At 40.9% G+C, this 19,872-nt stretch overlaps 1 protein-coding gene across 28 annotated transcripts in view; it reads right to left on the bottom strand.

Moving 5' to 3' along the window:
* Window positions 1–19,872, bottom strand: part of itpr1b (inositol 1,4,5-trisphosphate receptor, type 1b) — a 94,368-nt gene that overhangs the window by 15,997 nt on the left and 58,499 nt on the right. For 19 of the 28 annotated variants that reach the window (XM_028998073.1, XM_028998075.1, XM_028998080.1 and 16 more), the window contains 10 exons: window positions 19,101–19,354; window positions 17,775–17,975; window positions 15,222–15,332; window positions 14,866–14,961; window positions 14,141–14,275; window positions 13,218–13,325; window positions 12,375–12,606; window positions 8,097–8,219; window positions 1,739–1,914; window positions 301–465 (listed from right to left, as the gene is read on the bottom strand). In XM_028998073.1, the coding sequence (XP_028853906.1) occupies window positions 301–465; window positions 1,739–1,914; window positions 8,097–8,219; window positions 12,375–12,606; window positions 13,218–13,325; window positions 14,141–14,275; window positions 14,866–14,961; window positions 15,222–15,332; window positions 17,775–17,975; window positions 19,101–19,354 (1,601 nt within the window). The remainder of the gene's footprint in view (window positions 1–300; window positions 466–1,738; window positions 1,915–8,096; window positions 8,220–12,374; window positions 12,607–13,217; window positions 13,326–14,140; window positions 14,276–14,865; window positions 14,962–15,221; window positions 15,333–17,774; window positions 17,976–19,100; window positions 19,355–19,872) is intronic. The other 9 variants (XM_028998082.1, XM_028998085.1, XM_028998094.1 and 6 more) reach the window with 2 other exon arrangements.

The raw sequence follows: 19,872 nt of genomic DNA, 5'->3' as shown, positions 1-19,872 counted from the left end.
ACTATGAGTGATGAACAGAAGAAATACAAATGATGTTAGAATAAAAGTGGTTAGGTGCCCTACTGACACATGAATTTGAGTTTGGATGTTCTTGCTTCATAATTTCATCATCAAGAACCTGTCATATCATGTCATAATGCATGTCACAAACCCCTCTGCCATCAGACTTGTGCAAATTCCAAGAAAGGTTTTACATGATGTAAATCAAGATTATGTTAGATATCACAGGCAGCCAAAAAATAATGTGTGTCTAAAGTGGAAGTAAAGTTGAACACAATGCAAAGGGGATCAGCCCCTCACCAGCAGGCTGTAGAAGAAGACGTGGACGAACACACCCAGGCTGCAGATGATGAGGTAGAGCAGGTGATAGAGGAATTCCACGTCCATGATCATTGCCTTGTAGCCTCGTGTGAATGTGCCACGGTTGCCCACAAAACTCATTAAAAAGATGACCTTGTTGCACACCTACAGTTGAGAGAGTGCACGCACACAACCACACACACACACACACACACACACAGACACACACACACACACACATACAGTGATCCTGGGTGACTCATGACCATATAAACAGTTTCAATCCTGTAGGCTGAACCTAACAGCAGACAAATCCAATCTTGCACAGTAAGACATGTCCATTCTGAAAAAAAAAAGAACTAAAATCAGGACTTGGTTAATATTATACCGTATGTGCCAACAAATGCTGAACTGAAATGAAACAACACATAACGCTTTGCATTTCATGTCATGCTTTACTGTGGTGGAGAGGTCAAGTTCTTGGAAAGTAGAAGTTCTTGTCATTTTGTCATGGTCATGAAGTGAAGTCACAAATGAGTCGTAGATGATTTAACAAAATCAGTAATTAGTAAATTCTGGTAGTGAAAACAGACAAAAGGGAGGACGTGAACTTTCTAAAATTGCACATGATGTTAACAGAAGTTCAGCAGTATGTTTGTGTGTGTGTGTCTGTGCTTGCTTAAACGAATTTGAGGAAGAGTAGGATACACGAGAAGGCTGCTGGCGCCGCTTTAACAGGCATATGGATTCTCAGAACTCCAGTGACAGGGGTTTAATAGAAAGCTCCTCCAGCTTTAAAAAGCAGTCACTGGGTTAAACAACAGAACGGTTCTTTCCATAACAGTGTGTGTTTTCATACACACACACGGTAGTATTTATTGTAAAAAAAAATTTGGAGGACAAAGGGGGAAATATTGAAATATTCACCTTATAAGCCTCAAACTCAATACAAAATGGTGAGTTAAATCCATAAAGTTTTTTAGGTTGGCACAAGAGTGTCAATGAACTAGGTGGCCTTTCCACTTTCCACATATACCTTCCATGCCCTAAGCAACAGCCCTGGGCAGTTCCAGGTCAAAAACAGAAAAAGGTCAAGCTGTAAAAGACACATGATGTCACACACAAACCATGAGCTCCACCCAGACTAACCATGATAATGGACTTCCAAGACATTTTAACTGCAAACTAGAATAATAAAATCTCATACAATCGACTGATATAATTTATTACTGCAGTATTGACATTTGGAGCTGACAACTGCTCCAATTTGAGTCTGGGACCAGGAGGAGAGCCTGACAGACACTGGAGAGATAAAACATAATTCCTTTGTGACCAGAATAAGCAATTATGACAAAGGTCAATGGCCTACTGTCCGTAAGAAGATGCTTTTTCTTCTTTCAATTCATTCAGTAAAAAAAACACAGACATTTACACTTACATTGAAGGCTCCAAGCAGGAAGAGAGTAGGTTCCAGGCCCACAGAGAAAATGAGGCGCAGGATAGTGGAGGCGATGAGGGCGCGGATGCCATGGGGCTGAGGAAGCACGATCACAATAGCCAGAGACACCAGCATGGCAACCCACAACAGCCCTGACAGATGGGGCTCCAGAGTACCTGAAACCAAGAGAGACAAAGAGGGGGCGGGTACCCCCCACAAAAAATGAACTTACATTCTAATAAAATGATTTTTTTTTTAGTAAGAAAATAATACAGTGAAAATTATGTCATTGTGATAGACAGCATTGCACACATGACAATGAAATACATCCTCTGCATTTAACCCACCACTCTTGGTGAGCGGTGTGCAGCCATGAAAGGTGCCCAGGGAGCAGTGTGTGGGGACTCAAGGGGACCTCAGTGACACCTTGACCGTTTGGAATTTATGCAGCCCAGTTTGTGTCGCACAACTGCACTTTATGTCAGTATATAACTTTGTTCAATTGTTTAAATGTTACATGTAGCACCAGGTTCTGGAGAAATGTAGTTTCATTTTACTATGTACAAATTAACATGTATGTAACTGTAATGACAATAAAGCTCAGCTTTGCAACCCTTTCATTACAAGTCTACTTCCTTACCCGCTAGGTCACCTCTCTGGGTAAAAAACTATTTGAAACTAATACTAACTTTCATTTCATTCATATGTTTAATACTATTTAATATTATTTAATACATTCATATCTTTTAAACTATTTGTTTTCATGCAAGAAACACAGATTTCATAAATACAAACAGTCATTCCCAGCTGCAGAACAGGCTGACAATAGTCTTTATAAGACGATCCTGAAATCTCATAAAATAGAGAGAAATCTCATATCTCACTTATTATGGTATTTAAAATAGCATAATAGTATAATAATATAATATTTTTTAGAATAAAGGTAAATGAGTAAATGAAAGAAAGTGGGAGGGGCACAGTAAGGCATTATGTGCACATTCCAGCCTAAAATTCCTGAACTGATCATTTTTAGGACATGTGCAAAAGTATCAAAAAGTCTAGAATCCTAACAAAACAGAGAATTGGATGTTCTGTGACTTATTATATTTTTTGTCTTTTCATGAATTATGAATTAGGAGCAGACTTTTTGTGGAAAGCGTGTTCCTCTGCGGCAGAGCATGCTCAGAAACATTCTTTGATAAATCTATGTAAACAAACACAGAGGAAGAAGGAAGGTTATCCAATAAAGAAAGTGCAACATGTCTGAATATGTTGGTTCTCGTACGCCAGCATACCTGGCATTCACGTAATCCGCACTTAAGACTGAGCTCTGGGGCTTTACAGCAGTGATCTCAAAGCGCCTGCTTGTTGGAGTGGGCATGTATTTGTGTGGCTGAAGCGTATGTGCGTGTTGTGTGAATGTGAGTGTGTGTGGGTGGGTGTGCGTAAGAGCCCAGTGAAGGAAAATCAGGTCAGTTGGATTTGCAGGCGTGGCGCACAAGCAACTTTTGAGCCATATCTCTCTCCCTCCCTCGGCCACTCTCTCTCCAGCTCACCCTCCCCCTGAGTGGAGATCACATGACAGGTGCCTGTTGCATAACTCGCCTGGTCTAAAAATACAGTGGCCCTCCTGTAATATTCATGTGAATGGCTGTGTGAGTGGGTGCGAGGCCGCCCAGCAGACGACATGGCTAGAGGTCTGGGGGTCTCTGTAGCACCACAGCCCCCCAGGAGAGTCGCAGGAAATCCTTAGACCAGATTAGCACAGCACTCGGGCTATGTGATGGTCTTCTTACATGGTGTATTCACTATTGCAGGAAACACACAAAAGAAAGTTGTATTAGTATAATAGTTGTTGTGAATTCTCCCCGTTGGGACATTTATTCGTCCAGTTAGGACTTTTGCTGTGTTTCTGCTAAGGACTTTAATGTTACGCTCGGTTATGAGTGCGGTAGTGAGCAACGCCGGCGATTCCGTGCCTGTATGGTCGGAATCACCGCGATAAAACTCAGTTCATTCACTCACACAGATTGTACGATAACCCCTTCCTGCACAATACTGGGTGTTGAGGCTGAACTAGTAAACACAGTTTTAACCGATTTGGACCTATTCTGAAAAGTCTCTCTCAGGCTAACTACACTATCAGGCTTTCAATGTACAGACTCTGCCTTTACACACGCACACACTGACCCACTTCCACTGTTCTTATCTTACTCCCATGGTCACATTCCACCGCCAGGCAGGAGAGGGGGAAGAGGAGGACGACAGTGAGCCATTCAGAATGTGGCTCGACCGGCTCCCTCCCGGACACACCCATGCAGTCTCAAATATGGGCAAACAAATATGTCTCTTTTCAGAGCTGATATTATCAATGGCCTATCAAACCAAAATAAGTGGTGGCAAATCACCCCCCACTTATCACCATCAAAATTATTGCAATTCCTAGTTTGATCCTTATTACCTCCTCTGGTGAATCCGCTTGTGTAGCTGCGCAATTTGAGTTTCCGTATGTATTAATTTTCGTGTAAATTTGTTCATCACCAAAGCACATTGCATGTTAGGAATCCAGCAAATTCATTGTGGCAAAAAGACGGACTTGTACTGTGCTGCGACGGTTTTCTTCTTTTAATGTATTATTACTTTGTATTGCGCTACATCAATTTCGGGTCGTAATGTAGTGCCATTATTCATATTATAACTTTAGCACTCTGCAGTACGCTATCATGCGGAACTCATGATATGTGCAAGTGTTTATCTCTTATCCCTGACACACTTCGCTGCGTCTCTTGACCTGCCTTAAAAGTTTGTGCGTGCATGGCCGACACGAACAATTGTGACTTCACCGGCAGCAGACTAGGAAACCACAAAGTTCAGCCACACCTTAGACAAGCAAGCTGCTCAATCATTAACCATGGCTAACTGGAGTCAAGTAACAGATGGCATTATTCTGCTATACATCACAGCACAGACACTTTTAGACATTTACTGGTGTAGTATCAGGGTGGTCAAGCCCTCGACAGTAGATAGTGTCTCTGGTGAAGACAGTTTTGCTTAACAGACCACACTGTGGTGCTGATGTCAGGTTCACAAAGGTCATTCCCTCCCCACTCACTGCAGGCCTCATGAAATGTATGTCCCACTCACAGGCCAGCAGGCTGGTTTCTGAAGACAAGTCTGAGACAAAAGGGACTGCCACCGCTCGACCCCGAGCAGAACAATCAAAAGTTTATATGGGTCACAAAGGGGGTCTTCTGTCTTTGCAAGTTGGTGCTGGGGAACAATAGAAGGTTTCTATGGGATGACAACAGACTGTTTTGCTCTTGGGGCAGAAAATTGATTAATTTGAGGGGCACAAAGAGAGAGAAAGACATAAAATTCTAAACATGTCTTCATGAGAATCACTAGCAGAAAGTTGGCCAGGCTGTGCAAAACAGCTCCAAAATAAAGGCAGTAGATAAATGTATTAAGAATAAAAATAAAATACTTTTTTAAATGCACGTGTAAAGCGGCTGCATTGTGCCATTATTTGTTTAATTTCCTTTTGCAATAAACGTGGGTAATGAATTTGTCACTTCTCTTCACGTCAACATGAATATGCAAAAGGATAGTCGTCCGCATCCACATTCGAGCATGTAAAGTAGAAACACAAACCAATTTAGCCCTACAGCTGGCATATCTGAATCAGCTTGATTGATTGTTTTTTACCCACATGCCTATTTGAGCATGTGATGCAGATTTTAATATTGTATTCCAAATACAGTTTTATATTTTGTATTCCAAAATATTCTTAAATATATATAAAAAAACTATACATGTTTCACTCCCGCTCACCTTTATGCAACAATAATTTAATAACTAGATATACTATACCTCAAGTAGACTAATGCTCCCACTACTTCACAGTGGCTTTGAGAAACCATGGAAAACCTTAAATATACCTTAAAAGGTCAACCAAGGGTCAACACAAAAAGGGTTTGTCACAAATGGAAACCATTTATTTCTTATGTTACTGATCTGCAGGTGATGCCTGATTAATGTACTTGAGTGTGTATATATGTGTATGAATATTGTCTTGAGTGGTCTTAGTGCCACTTCTCATTTGATTTATGTTTATGATTTGATTGGATAGAGCCAAGGTTGAGTGGGTAATTTTTTAATTTTCTTCTATTGCTAAGATTTTTAAATGGGTAATATATGTTGCCTGTTATGTTTGTATAATATTATTATTTCAACAACAGTGCCAAAAAATTACCTTATACAATAGAATGTCCAGAAAAGGAATAATCAATTTCAGATATGCATTATTCTGAACACACGTTGCTGTTGCATTTACTCCAGACCCTGAATGTGGCTAATGAGAATGTTGCTGCTAACAGGATGAACCTAAATTCCAGATCAGCTATTTAAGTACTAGTAAACAGAGATTCACAATACAGTAAACTGTTTTGATGTGAAGGGAATCTAGGCCATAGAGTGCAATGTAGGCCCTTCGCCCCTTTTCTGCAGAATGAGGACAATTTAAGGATACAATAGAAGAAGACATTCAAGACCATCAAAATGTTAAGTCACAGGCACAGAAAAAAAAATCCAGTATTACTTTCTGTATTACAGAAAATAATATGTATAATATAAGGGTGTATGTGTGTGTGTTTTCTGCGTGTCTGGGCCAACTGTTACATAACCGAGTGAAGTAACAGCGACTGGGATAAGGGTTACTTAATCCAGGTCCTCATTTTACAGACTGACTAGATGTCAGAAGTGGGCATCGTATTTCCACTACTAGGGATCTGGCCTATACCATAGTTCTCTGAGAGGAGGCTGGCACTGCTCTAATTAATGGGGAATGATGGAGACATACGTAAGGACGGATCTTAAAGGAGATTACGGTTGCATTTGTGGATTACGGATGCATCTACAATGACAATGACGCAAGGGTGGGCCATGGTATCAGTTATCAGGTCACAGGCTGATGTAGGACACATTCAATATGCTGTTAAGGAGTCAACAAATAAGATGACCTGCTGTAGCATGGAGAATAAAGAGAAAAAAGTGAACAAAAGATGAATTACAAGGAACTAATTATGCTTTCTGCTGTGTGTCTGAACAGGCTGAAATGTCTTGACCACAGTTTTTACACCTTTGCTGTTCGTCAAAGATGCAACAGCTAAATGCAAAAAAAAAAAAAAAATGATATTTATATATTTCACATATTGCAATCTTGAGGAGGTATTTGTGGGTGAGATTTCATACCAAATATAATCAGTCTTTAAAGCAGTCAGGTATTTGTACTATGGGTGTAGTCAAGAAAAAAGGCAATTGCTGAACCAGTATAACAAAAAACATGCATGAGGATATAGGTGTTTTTTTTTTTTTTGGGTCAGTGTGGTGACCTAGTTTATATTTTATAGACAACAGCTTGCACAAGTACATAAGGTGCACATGTTTACTCTTGCTTGATGTGAATGCCCTTTGTTTCCCATTTGAAATAGACATGTACAGAAAAAAAAAGAAAATAAAAAGCTGCGCCTAACATTGTCCAAGTCCCTAAAACAACTCTGACCTTGTGAAGCATGGAGCTGAAGGGATCCTGTGGTATATGGTACCAACAATTTAAAAGCAGAACCATTATGTCCTGCAAGCATGGATTGGACTTGCTACCATATTGCATGCTGGTGCCACCTCTTCCCCAGACATATGATATACACACACATAATTGCTGTCCGCATGGTAAAAATACATATGTGATTGGTCCATAGCTCTGTAGCACATTCGTGACAGTCACATGTCCATTGTAGATGCAGTGGACATGAGAAAAATTTGCACTCTGACTGGTATGCATTAACAGAAATAAAAATAATATTATTATTATTAGAAAGTCTGAACGCAGTAGCACTTCAGTGGACAAGAGCTGATTGAGTAGAATTCACTCTACACATGTGTACCTGGGTCATTCGCTAACCCAAGAACTCTTCACTTGAGCACAATGCAATGCCACTGCTTAATATGTCAATCATGACTTTAATGTTTAATGGCAGATTTATGTGTTGCGCACATGGCACTCTAGCATTGGAAGGTCTTAGTTAGCACTGAAAGAGCCACTATAATTAAAAATATGTGTTCACTGAGGGGACTCTGGGATGCAGGCATGCTTTAGATTACCAATGGCTCTAAAGAGAGGGCCTGAAAACTGGGTGAGGTTTGGATTAAGTCTTATTTCAGGTATAGGGTCCCAGTCATGTTTATATAGCAGATTAGGTGTGAAGACAGCTTTAAAAGTGGGATTAAGGTCTGAGATAGAGGTAGATATGGTTGAGGCAGAATTAAGGAGGGATTACTCCAAGAGAGAATGTAGTCTTACCTCCCCGCACACCCCCCAGGGGATAGAAGAAGGCAACCAGCAAATTCATGAGGACAGCAAGGTTGAAGGAGATACTGCTCCAAAAGGACATGTTCCTGGAGCACCAGTACAGTATGGGCTGGGCTGGAAAGAAACAGGAACACAGAGGAAAAAAAAGTCCACTTCCTCATTTCACTTCGCATTCGGAAAACATACAAAAACAGCTAACACTATACAGTAAAAGAGTTCAAGAAAAAATTCAAAATTTATCACAGGCAACTAAAACCAAAGAACCACATGCAGGAAAGCAAACAAAAGCATGCCAACAGGGAAACATTCAAAAGGATAAAGGATCAGTAAATAAATCAAGGGAGATCATATTTATCAGGTTACTGAACTTAAAAGTTTTTCACTAGTTTTCAGTTCTCACAAAGCGATCTCACAAATGCAACCAATCCAGATGCATTCTGCACAACCTTTCTGTAAATTTGACCTATAAGCATTGTCTTTTGACAGTTTCACCAAGCATAGCAAACATCGACTGCATCACTACGGTCATTATACTAATAAATGGGACTTCTGCTGTTATACATATGCAAGAACACACACAGACTGAAAGAAAAGGAGTAAAAAGTACAATTTTCAGTCACATTAGCACATTATAACATTAATAAACAAACTGAAATATCTATTCAGTTATCCACAATCAAGTCTTAACATGTATTAAAAACATATATACAAAAAAAAAATGTTCTCAATGATGAGACAAGTTGATTTTAATGAATTATACCACATTTTCACTTTTTGCACAACTACCAAGCAAACATTGTATTGTATATATTAATTATTAAAGAAGCTTTAACATATTGTATTTTCATATGGAGGCCATATGACTTTATTCAATGGCTTGTGTTACTAATAAGTGCAAGGTCTACAAAGCAGCTCAATACAAATCTACAGTATATGGAACTGACAGACACTGAAGAGTACACTGGTTTCCATAACGATTAAGTATGTATGTTTTTCTTAAAGGACCCTTTCTCCATGGTGCAAGACGTAGCTGGTGTTAACGTGGTCTAAAAAGGGGTCGTGACATCAGTCTGCTATACCCATGTCCTCAAGGTTTTATGTGGGCCTTTTCTGCCTAGATATGGTAGATAGGTATGGTTTTTGAGTGATTGTACCCCATTGATTGATGGTGTGAAGCTGTATAACCACACAGTCAGTGGTCTAAATTACCCATGACGTGACCAGTCAGTGGGAGTTCAGGGCACTTGCTTTACTGGAGGAAGCAGATTTTAAAAAACTTCATGGAGGAAGTAAAGAGGGGAACGGGACTTTTTGATGCAAAAGCTGGGTCCCTTATGACTTAAGGCTTAGTGCTTAAAGAGGAAGTCATGTCCTATGCATACCCACAGTGATGCATTCAGCAGAGCAGAGTCACGTGAGTGTACATACAGTATGAGCAGAATGTTGGTCTCATGGACTCAAATCAAACTTCATGTCATTCATGATCTGTGGGTCATGATTGGCAAGGCTAAACAGATGATGCTCACAAGGTGGGGGATGGGGAATAATATAATATAATAAATAATCTTCTAACCCTGTTCAATGTAAATTCTGGTTAAAAACATCAACAAATTTAGTTAGAAACAGGAATAATGTCTCTTGCATGTGTTAAGGATTACACACACCTTTCAACTAAAGCTTTACAATTATCACTAGATATCTTTAGTTCAACAAGAGCTTCTCTCTGCCTAATCCTTGCAAACTGCCTGACCAGTCACAAACTATAAGACTGGCTGGAGTAATCCCCTCCTTGGGAGCATGCAGGAAGCCAGCAGGCACGTGTTGAGTTTTCAAAGTCAAGGCAGTGAATCAGGCTCCAAGGTGTCCTGTCTCCAGTTGCACCTTAGCTGGAAGTATTTTCAGCACTTCACAGCACCCCAGGGTGTTATTTCCCCCTGTTGTGTGTGTGCACAGAAACACAAAGAGTATAGTTTTTAGAGGTGACCTATGTGCAAATCACACTTTCCAGCCACATTAACATTTGCTATTGCATGTGTGAAAGTCAATGGACTTTTAAAATTTGCAAAATTTCTCAAGGTGACAGAGTGTGATCCCACATGAATAAGGCGGTATCACGGCAGCCGCCAACCTCGCAATTTTCTACCTGCTCGTCTCATTACCAGTGCTCCCTAAGAAACCTCAGTGTCAACACCAGAGGCCTGACATTTTGGAAACAACAACTGCACTAGAGCAATTGTGGGAGGCTGTTGTTGAGAATTGTACCTTGAGGGCTTCACAGGGACACAGTGTATTCAGTTTATTGTTGGGAATCTAAACTGTCAGAAAAACCTATACCTATTATTCTTTAGAAGTATTTAGAGCTGACTCAAATGAATTCGAACAACTAAATGCACTACTGGCTTTTGCATTCTTTTGCTAAGGTTATTTAGCATATGTGAAGATAACTTGGTGATAAAAACTGTATTATATAACATTTGGCTATTTTAAAAAGCACTTATATTCAGTCACTTTTAGACAATAAGGCTACAGCATTATTCCAAAATTGAATAAGACACACTGATCATCCTTCAGATGTTTCTACAGCTTAATTGGAGTTCACCTGTGGTAAATTCAGATGGATAAAATACATATTTTTTTGGACCTTCTATATAAGGTCCTGTGGTTGACAGAGCACAGACCAGGACATGAAGTCTAAACAATTGTCTGTAGACCTCCAAGACAGGAATTTATCAATGCACAGATCTGGGGATGGATACAGAAAAATTGACATACCACTGTAAATGGAAGAAGTTTGGAAACACCAGGACTCCTGATAGAGCAGGCTGTCGGGACAATCTGGGCGATCAGGGAAGAAGGGCAATAGACAGGCAGGTGACCAAGAACCTGATGGTCACTCTGGCAGTGCTCCAGTATTGCTCTGTGGAGAGGACAACCCTTTCTGCAGCACTCTAACCAATCAGCCCTGTATGGTAGACTGGCCAGACAGAAGCCACTCCTCAGTAAAAGGCACATGACAATTCAGCTGGAGTTTTGCCAAAAGCCACCTGAAGGACTCATGCCTGAATGTCATGTTTGGGGGACACAAGGGACCACTCATCACCAGGCCAATACCATCCATACGGTAAAGCATGGTATTGGCGGCATCATTTTCAGCCGCTGGGAGACTAGTCAGGATAGAAGGAAATATGACTGCAGCAATGTACAGAGACATTTTGTATCGCCTGCTCAGAGAATAAGGTGAAGGTTCATCTTCCAGTAAGACCACGACCCATATCACACAGCGAAAAAGATAATAAGGGGGTGACAAATCTTCAAAGGTCCTTGAGTGGCCCAGCCAGAACACAGACTTGAACCCGATTGAACTACTCTAGAGAGATCCAATTCTCCCCATCCTTTTGTTGCACCATGGTGATGTTTCACTATGTACTATGAGGACTGTGGAAAATACAAAGTCCTACTCGCCGTGGCTTGATATTAAACTGGCATTGATAAATGTATGATTTTTGCAGCAAAACATCAAGGCCTGAACTCCAAAAGGGGTCCTTAAGTATCTGTCCTGTGGTATCTGGCAGTGAGACCTTAACAGCAGATACTTTAAGTTCTGTAAGTTGAAAGATGAGGTCTCCATGGATCAGATTTATGCAATTGGATTGAGGTCTGGAGAATTTAGATTACATCATGGGAACTTGAGGTCTTTGTCAACTTCCTAAAAGCCCAATGCCCACTATAGGTGCTTTTTTAAAATCTTGTGCAGCAGGACTCCCCATCTACTTCAGTGTGCTTGGGGTATGACCTGTTTGTCCACCCTTTTATGTAAGATTCCAATAACGCCACACAAGAGCTACACTTCCAGCTATGCTGTGACCCAGTCAACTACCCATCACAATTTGACCCTTCTTTTAGCTGCACTTTGATAAGATCTCCTGTGAAGTGTGATTCACCGCACCTGTAAGAGGTTTTAATCATGTGGCTGATAGAATAGCATAACACTTAAAAAAATAAAGAAATATCTGTAACTACAAATGACAAAATGACATCTATTTTATGCTTATGTAACTTATTCTGTTTACAGCCCCTCCCCCTGCCTTGGCTCCAGGAATCAGGGCATGTTGGCTGGGCTGTAACGGACCTGGAGTTACATGTATTTATGTGTAGGGTTACAGTTAATGCTGAGGGTGGGGACAGGTGCTCTGAGGAGCCTGGAGAAGAAAGGGAGGGGGCCGGGGCTGTAAAGCTGCTACTAGAGAGAAGAGAGAAGAGAAGACGCACAGGGAACCGTGTTTGCGTTACCAGTAGCCTCTTGAGTACCTCGCAGCTTCTTCTGCCAATTCATCTCATTGAAGAGGTCCTCTGAGCGCAGAAAGAAGTCGTTGATTTTGCTGCCTTGTTCGTCGCGCTCCGTGGTGTAGTAGACGCGTAGTTTGGACTCTTGTGTGAGGAATTCGCAGATGTTTGGCACTGGGAAGACTATCTGCTCCATGGTACGGTCCAGACGCACAATCTGGACACAACCAGAGGAGCCAGTCACAGGGCCTGCATTGCTGGGAGGCTGGGTCGAACTCTGAGCCCATCTTACTAAATAGGTGCGTGTTCCATTCATATCAATGGCAGCAAATGTAATGAAATTAGGTACAGGCATGGTGGTGCTAAGTAGGCTAACTACGTCATAAAAACACTTAAGTGATATTGTTCATTGTACAGAAGTACATTGTACTTCTGTGAATTGAAAGGCACAACAACAAAAATGTTACAGATTAAATAAAAGATGACCAATTACTTTTGATAAAAAACTTCCCCTCTAATAACTCAAGCAAATGACAACATGCAAAATCCTCCATATAATTTTCATCTGCAAAACCCCCCAAACCACAAAAAGAACTAGTCACTAGCAGGTTGTGAACAAACACATTCTTCATGCTGTGAGAAAGCAAGGACTAAAAACAAGAAATAAAACATGAAACGAACTGATGAAACCAAAATCGGGTTTGTTTAGAACACACATCTGTACAAAATAATATAGAGAAGGTTTCCATTCACATCAACTGTGCAGCTGTGAGGGGTGGAGCCAATATGGCAGCCAGTCGATCCAACTCAGCCCCAACAACTACTGACCTCAATTTGAGCCGTATGCTTGGCATAGAACTCCAATGCCTCGTCACCTTCTCCATAGGTGCCACCGGGCTTCAGCATTGCCTGCAACTCTTTGTTGTGTCTGGCCAGCTGCATGGTGATTGGACAGAGGGGGACATATATTGACACAGGATGCATATTGGCCAGGGCCACTGTATTTGGCCTTTGAGAAATGTCACAATGCACTGAACAGACATCTTGAGGTCATCAATTTAACAGACACCAACAGTGTGTGATGCTATTAATGATGGTTACTATTTAAGCAACAAGTGTTTGGGCTTGTAAGCATAATACATTGGAAGTTTTAAACTGGGTTTTTAAATTTAAAGTTTCTCAGGTTCTCAGACCCTTTGTCTTGTGGTGGGGTATGACTCTGGGACTGGCTCCAGAACGGGTGGATCTGGAAGCTTCTGTAATCCAGAGCTTTGCTTTACAAAGAAGGTACTTTCCAACATGTTTCAACACACACACACACACACACACACACACATACACACACACACACACACGCGAATACAGTCTCCCCAATCACAATCTCATTTGTGTGAGCAAGAGGTTGTGTACAGGAGGGTAATTCAGACTATGTGTAGGTGAGTGTACGTGGTGGACAAATGAGGATGTGTGAGAGACAGACACTGCAGACACAGCTTTGAATGTGTAGCTAGTAGAATACAGCAGCAAGGTACAGAGAGTAATCAGCTTCAGGCCCGTAGGCATCACACCTCCTGACTCAAAACTGCTTACATAACTACAGTCATGCTGCTGAAACAATGCATGATGGGAAGAGGCAGGAAAACTCCTCACTGTTGCCATGTACAGGAAGTAGTGTCTGTGTCTGTTGTAAAGAGAAGAAAAAGACAGAATAGACCTAGACCTCTAGAGAGAGGGAGACAGATATGTTCTACCTGATGGGCAAGGATGTAGATGTTGTGCCCAACGTTGCGGGGAGATGCTGAATGCTCTTCTTCACCCTCCGTATCCTCCTCTGTGTGCTCCACCTCCACCTCACCCTGCATGTAGGCCTTCTTTATCACCTCCACCTGGCAAATAGAGTGTGAGTCTGGAAATGATGGATGTGTGGGATTGAGGGTGTGTAAGAATATTATGGAGTGTCTGATATGTGAATACTGTACTGGAATTTGAATTTAAATGTGTAAATATATGAGTGTGTGCAGTAGTGCAAATATCTGAATTAGTATGTATGTGTCTTCTGGGGCCTCCGTGACTGAGTAAGTGACTGATATGTGTAAGTGTACATATTTGAGAGTGTCTGAGCGCCTGTGTGATGGGGTACATGAATCGCGGTAAGAGTGTGTATTGAGAACCATCATTCATGCGCGCTGTCAGCTAGGCATATAGGAATGGGAAGATGGGCAATCTGATCAAGAGACATGTGTATTTCAGAGTTGGCTAAAGTTGTTCTCGCATTCCAATGAAGAGTGCTAAAAGATCTCTGAATTTGCATAAAATAATTTTTAATCCAACAAGATTTTGGTCCTAACTTGTGTAGTCAAGGCATGTATTTGGCCTTTCTAGGTTATATAAGGGGCAGTGTGAGCCTGATTAGCCTCTTTAAAGATGGAAAAGTAGTGTAGGTGGTGCATCTTGTGCATCCTTCACTTTAACTCACCAGCTCTTTGGGCCTCATGTTGTACAGAATCCGCTCTGCATTCTCGCTGTCATGGCGGCTCTCCATGATGGCCAGTAAGAGCTTGGATGCATTATTCTAGCAAGACAAACAAAAGCAAAGTTGCAAAAGCGTCTCCACCCAATAACATGCGTTAAAACTGAAAAATATTCTGACATAAAGCAAAAAGGTCAGAGGAAAAACAAAACATCTCAGAAACCAGGAACTGTGGTAACAGGTGAGCAGACCAGCAGTGCTAATTCTGGATCTGAGTGCAACGCAAAAACAGGAAACAGGAAGTCCCAGCGTGCCGTGCGGCTGCACGTGCAGGGAGCAGCTGTGCTCAGCGGGGTCCTCACCTTCAGCTCCAGCACCAGGTCCATCCGCTTCTTCCCCAGGGGGTTGATGTCGTTGAGGATGAGGGCAATGATAATGTCAATGCCGTTGCATTCGTGGGTGGCGATGCAGTTCTGATGAAGAAATGGCCACATTTGAGTTTGACAATCATTTCATCTATAAACAATTCCATTCGATCATCTGCTCCTAACTCCACAAGTTCAACACATTCTCTGTGAGGGAGGAGGGTGAGAAAACACATCCTACAACAGGACGGGATTTAGAGAACACTTTTCTTAAAGGGACAAAACTGCCTTTACTTAAAAGGAATCATTTCGCTTTTACCAAAAGACATCGATAAAACAATGACTGAATTTGTTCCAGTCTGCTGCTGCTAAGAAACAGAAAGCTTTAACACTTTTGGCACTGATAGAGAAACGCTGCACTAGACGTCAAACTGTGGGATGATGAATGCCACAGTAGCGTACAGGTGAGTTTCACATCATGCTCATGGAGCCACACACACTTCCCCCTCTCGTTTAATGACGTCAATCCAGCAGCTTTATTGTGTGGGTGCAGTGATGAGTAGAAATGAACTCTTGGCCCAGATTTACAGAGAAGGTCAAATTAGTCCAGTAATTACCATCTATCAAGAGCAGTCCAAATAAGGATAAGGTCACTATTAAGCAAACCTTGATGAACATGATTTATAAAGTGTGAGACTCCAGAAGGTCACCATAGCACCATGGAAGCTAGCAAACAGATATTTTTATGATAGTCCTTATAAATGTTTAAAAGTCTGTCAAAACGTGATAGAATCTTCTGACTTTATAGCGTCCTAGTAATACTCCTGTTGCCTGATGTTTTTGATGTCCTCCAGTAAATTAAGAATAACGACAAACCTTGAAATCAATTTTCTGATAATGTTTCACTTTATCGCTCAAAAGAAACGAACACGGGCTCGTTCTCCCACACGCTCTCTGTTCTCACTGGCAATTATCCCAGCTATGCTAAGTGCAAAATTGGTTGAGACATGCTTTTTTCTGTGAAGTAATATTACAATTACAGGCAAATTGACTACAAAGTAAGTCTCATTGCACGGTTGATTAAAATGCACGTCACCCTAAACCTTTACCAACAGCTATGAAAAGAAAATGCATTTTTGTTTCTATAGCAGTTGTTTAATGTCCATTTTATTTCTACACAACACATTTCATCAACATGATGAGCTTTGTATAAAGAAAACATTAAAATTCACACACATAAGCTAATCAAATGTACAAACTGATGCCCTTAACTTATTGCCAGAGCTGTATATCTACAAAAAAGCAACCCACAAAATAACTCCTCACAGTAGGTCTTTAGTTAATTCTTTTAACACTAATGTGCTGGTGCAAACCATTAGTAAACCGGGGTCTAGGTATAATAATAATAATATAATAATAGGTATGATCATTTTACTTCTGAATGACTCCTCCAGCAGCAAGTTTGAGTAATTTCTACCAATGGAAGAAAATGTATGGCAATACTTGCCGAGACAAACTGCAATTCATTTGGTAATTTGGAATTTCCATGAAGTACCAGAAACAGCACAACCGGCAAGATTTTTGCAAAGTAGGTAGCTTGGAGACACAATCTTTGTGTATACTTTGCAATATGATGGTGGCGACCAGTATCATTTATCTCAAACTGCCAACATTTGAGATTAACCTGAAGCAAAAAGCAAGCATGCAAGAACAATAAAAGAGTTTTAGAATATTAAAATTACTGCAAGCAGGGCATCTAGTTGTAGATCATTTCTGTTTTGACTATTGTTTTTGGACTGGTACTGGCTGTTCTTGCTATTTTTTACACATTTTTTTGTATCAATACTGGATAGATGGATGAATGTATGTGTTTCAGAGAAATCTTATCTGTGAACACTTTTCTTTCCAATCCACCTTGCTCAACTGGCTGAGTGAAAAGAAAAGGCGCAGGTTCAAACCCATTAAAGACCAATATATGTAGGTGTGGCAGACGTTTCAGACATGAGTGTGAGAGAATTTACGTCCACCTAAAAGACCTCTCACCAAACAAGGTCTCAAGCGAGCAAATGTACACGATAAAGGCTGGCTGCCAGCGAGAACAAACATGGGCAGTGTGACACAATGCACTGTGAATACAAAGAAAACAGAGCGTGAACAAAAGATTCATTCAGCCCAGCAAATCATCCAGTAATTATACCATTACATAGTTTGAACCGGTGTGCGTTCCCTAAAACTATGGGAAACGTGTGTAATTTCCCATGGTTCCTGTAATCTAATTAATTAAATTAGACAAATTGGATAAAATTAGGGATAATGTATTCTTCATATGCATAAAGAATACATGACTATGCCTGAATAGGGCATTGGTTGTGAGTTCGAATCCTAGCTCAGCTTTGTGTGTGTGTGTGTGTGTGTGTGTGTGTGGGGGGTGGGGAGTAAGGAAGTGTGTGATTATATTTTAAGAGATGAAGAGGGTGTTTGCGACCGGGAGGATATGCAGTGTACTGCTAGTGTGGGTGTGAAGAAATACAGCGAAGGGAGATTTCTCACTTGGTTCTCGTGGCAAGGGCCCTGGCAGTATTCAGTCAGACTCTCAACGGTCTGGTTGATGAGGGCCACGTTCTTCTCATTGATATAAAGGCCCAGTAGGCCGAGGCCTCCTGTGGTGCTGCCACAGATACAGTCCAGGAACTGCAGAGTCTCACACACAAGGTTGTAGTTGTTTTTGTTGTTCTGACAGCGCAGAAAGTTCTGGAGAGAAAGAAAAACAGAGCAAAATATAGGCACCACAGGAAAGAGCAATGAGACAAAACTGCAAGAAAACACTTACAGAATCTCCAGGGAACTGAAAAGTGTGTTCCACATTACCACGTTAATGCATTCTAGGAGGAACATAAACTAAATCCAAACTGACGTCCTAAGAAATCCACAAAAAGAGATTTAATAGATATGACTAACTTCTCTTTCTGAGTATCAAGATTAAATGGGCAATGTTTGACAACTGTGATGCACCGTACTTCCTCTTTTTGGACTATTTAAATGCCATCCTGTCAATAAGACACACAACTAAGATAGTGCAAGAATTATAGCCAGATACATGATCAAGTCAGCACAAAATCACGCAAAAATGCACTTCTGAATCTATCAGGACAGTATTTAACTGCTACAATTACAAACTGGGCACAGTCCCCACACCAAGGGTGATGGTTAAAAGCAGAGGACACATTTTGTTGTGTCACAGTGTGCTGTGCTGCAGTGTTTCACAATGACAATCACTTCACTTTCACTTTACTGGAGATGAAAAGAAGAGGAGTTGTCCCAGTTCTCAAGGGCTCATTCATTGCTGGGTAAGAAGGCAGGATTAGAACACGAACAGTCCTATATCTTTAGTGTTTAAACATCTCAATAGGATTAAGTCATGATTAGCATGCTCTCTGCTTGGTTAAGTGCAAAAGCCAGTACAGCGTGTACAAACAAGCTAACCCACCATGCGGCCAGTAATTACTTCACTCGGCAAAACCTGACTGGACACGGCACAGATCTTATTTTTACGTTTCATTGCTAGCCATCTAACATTTACAAGAACAGAGTTAGTTCTAAGACAAAACAACAATGCTTAGTCATGTTAAGAAATGTAGAAATTTGAATTAGAGATTTCAATTTCTTTTGCAGATTTCATTTAAAAAGAGGAAAAAAAAAATCATAAAATTTTTTTGAGCAAATCAAATTTACATTATATTACTCAAATTCAAGAAACCAAAATATTCCATTAGCATATTCTCATAAATACATACATAACTTATTCTTCTGGGGGAAACTGTGTCGAGCCTTTTGAAAAGTGCTTTGCAATGTGAAGCCGCTGATTGGCTGACTGACCTGCAGTTCTCGGTTGTGGTTCTCACACAGGAGCTGCATGAGGCGCAGGATGGGCTGCATGATGGTGATAATCACACTCATTTCACCATCATCTTGGCCCTTTTCCCCACTGCTGGTCTGACCCTCCGCCGATCCCAAGTGCTCGTCAGAGTCTGCCTCGCGTCGGTATGAGGTGAAGGCCTTCTTGGTGGCGGTGGAAGCCTCTAGGAGCTGCTCCCTCACCTCCTCAGTCACCACAGCAGCCACATCCTTCACTGAAGCAAGGGATACAAAATTTTCTTTTTAGATCCTAGATATTTAAAAAAGATTTTAAATACAAAATAATTCAGCCATTTATACAGTGATCAACCATAACATTATGACCCCTGACACATACCGCGAATAACATTGATTATTATTTCGATGGCACTTGGCAGTTTGTATTAGAAAGCAAGTAAAAGTTTTGTACTTAAAGTTGATTTGGAAGCAAATAAGCTTAAGGGTTTAAGAGACTTTGATAATTACCAAAATATGATTCCTAGACTGCAGCTCATGAATACCTAACCAAGCATGTGTTCTCTGACAATAGGTCAGATTTCTGAATAAAATAATAGTGTTCTGATAGACTCAACTAATTGAACCACAGCTTGTTGTGTATGGGGTTGCCCATAGGGAAATGGAAGATGGTGGTGTAAATCACATTTTCTTTACCTGGGAGAGACATGGCTCTGGGGAAGGCAGGTGGCAAAACAAGACCTATTCAATACTAGATGGTCATAGGTTGGTCATAATG

Source organism: Denticeps clupeoides, chromosome 12, assembly GCF_900700375.1.
Source record: "Denticeps clupeoides chromosome 12, fDenClu1.1, whole genome shotgun sequence".
NCBI classification, from domain to species: domain Eukaryota; kingdom Metazoa; phylum Chordata; class Actinopteri; order Clupeiformes; family Denticipitidae; genus Denticeps; species Denticeps clupeoides.
Note: the sequence above shows the minus strand (reverse complement) of the source record. Positions and strands in the feature narration are given on the sequence as shown.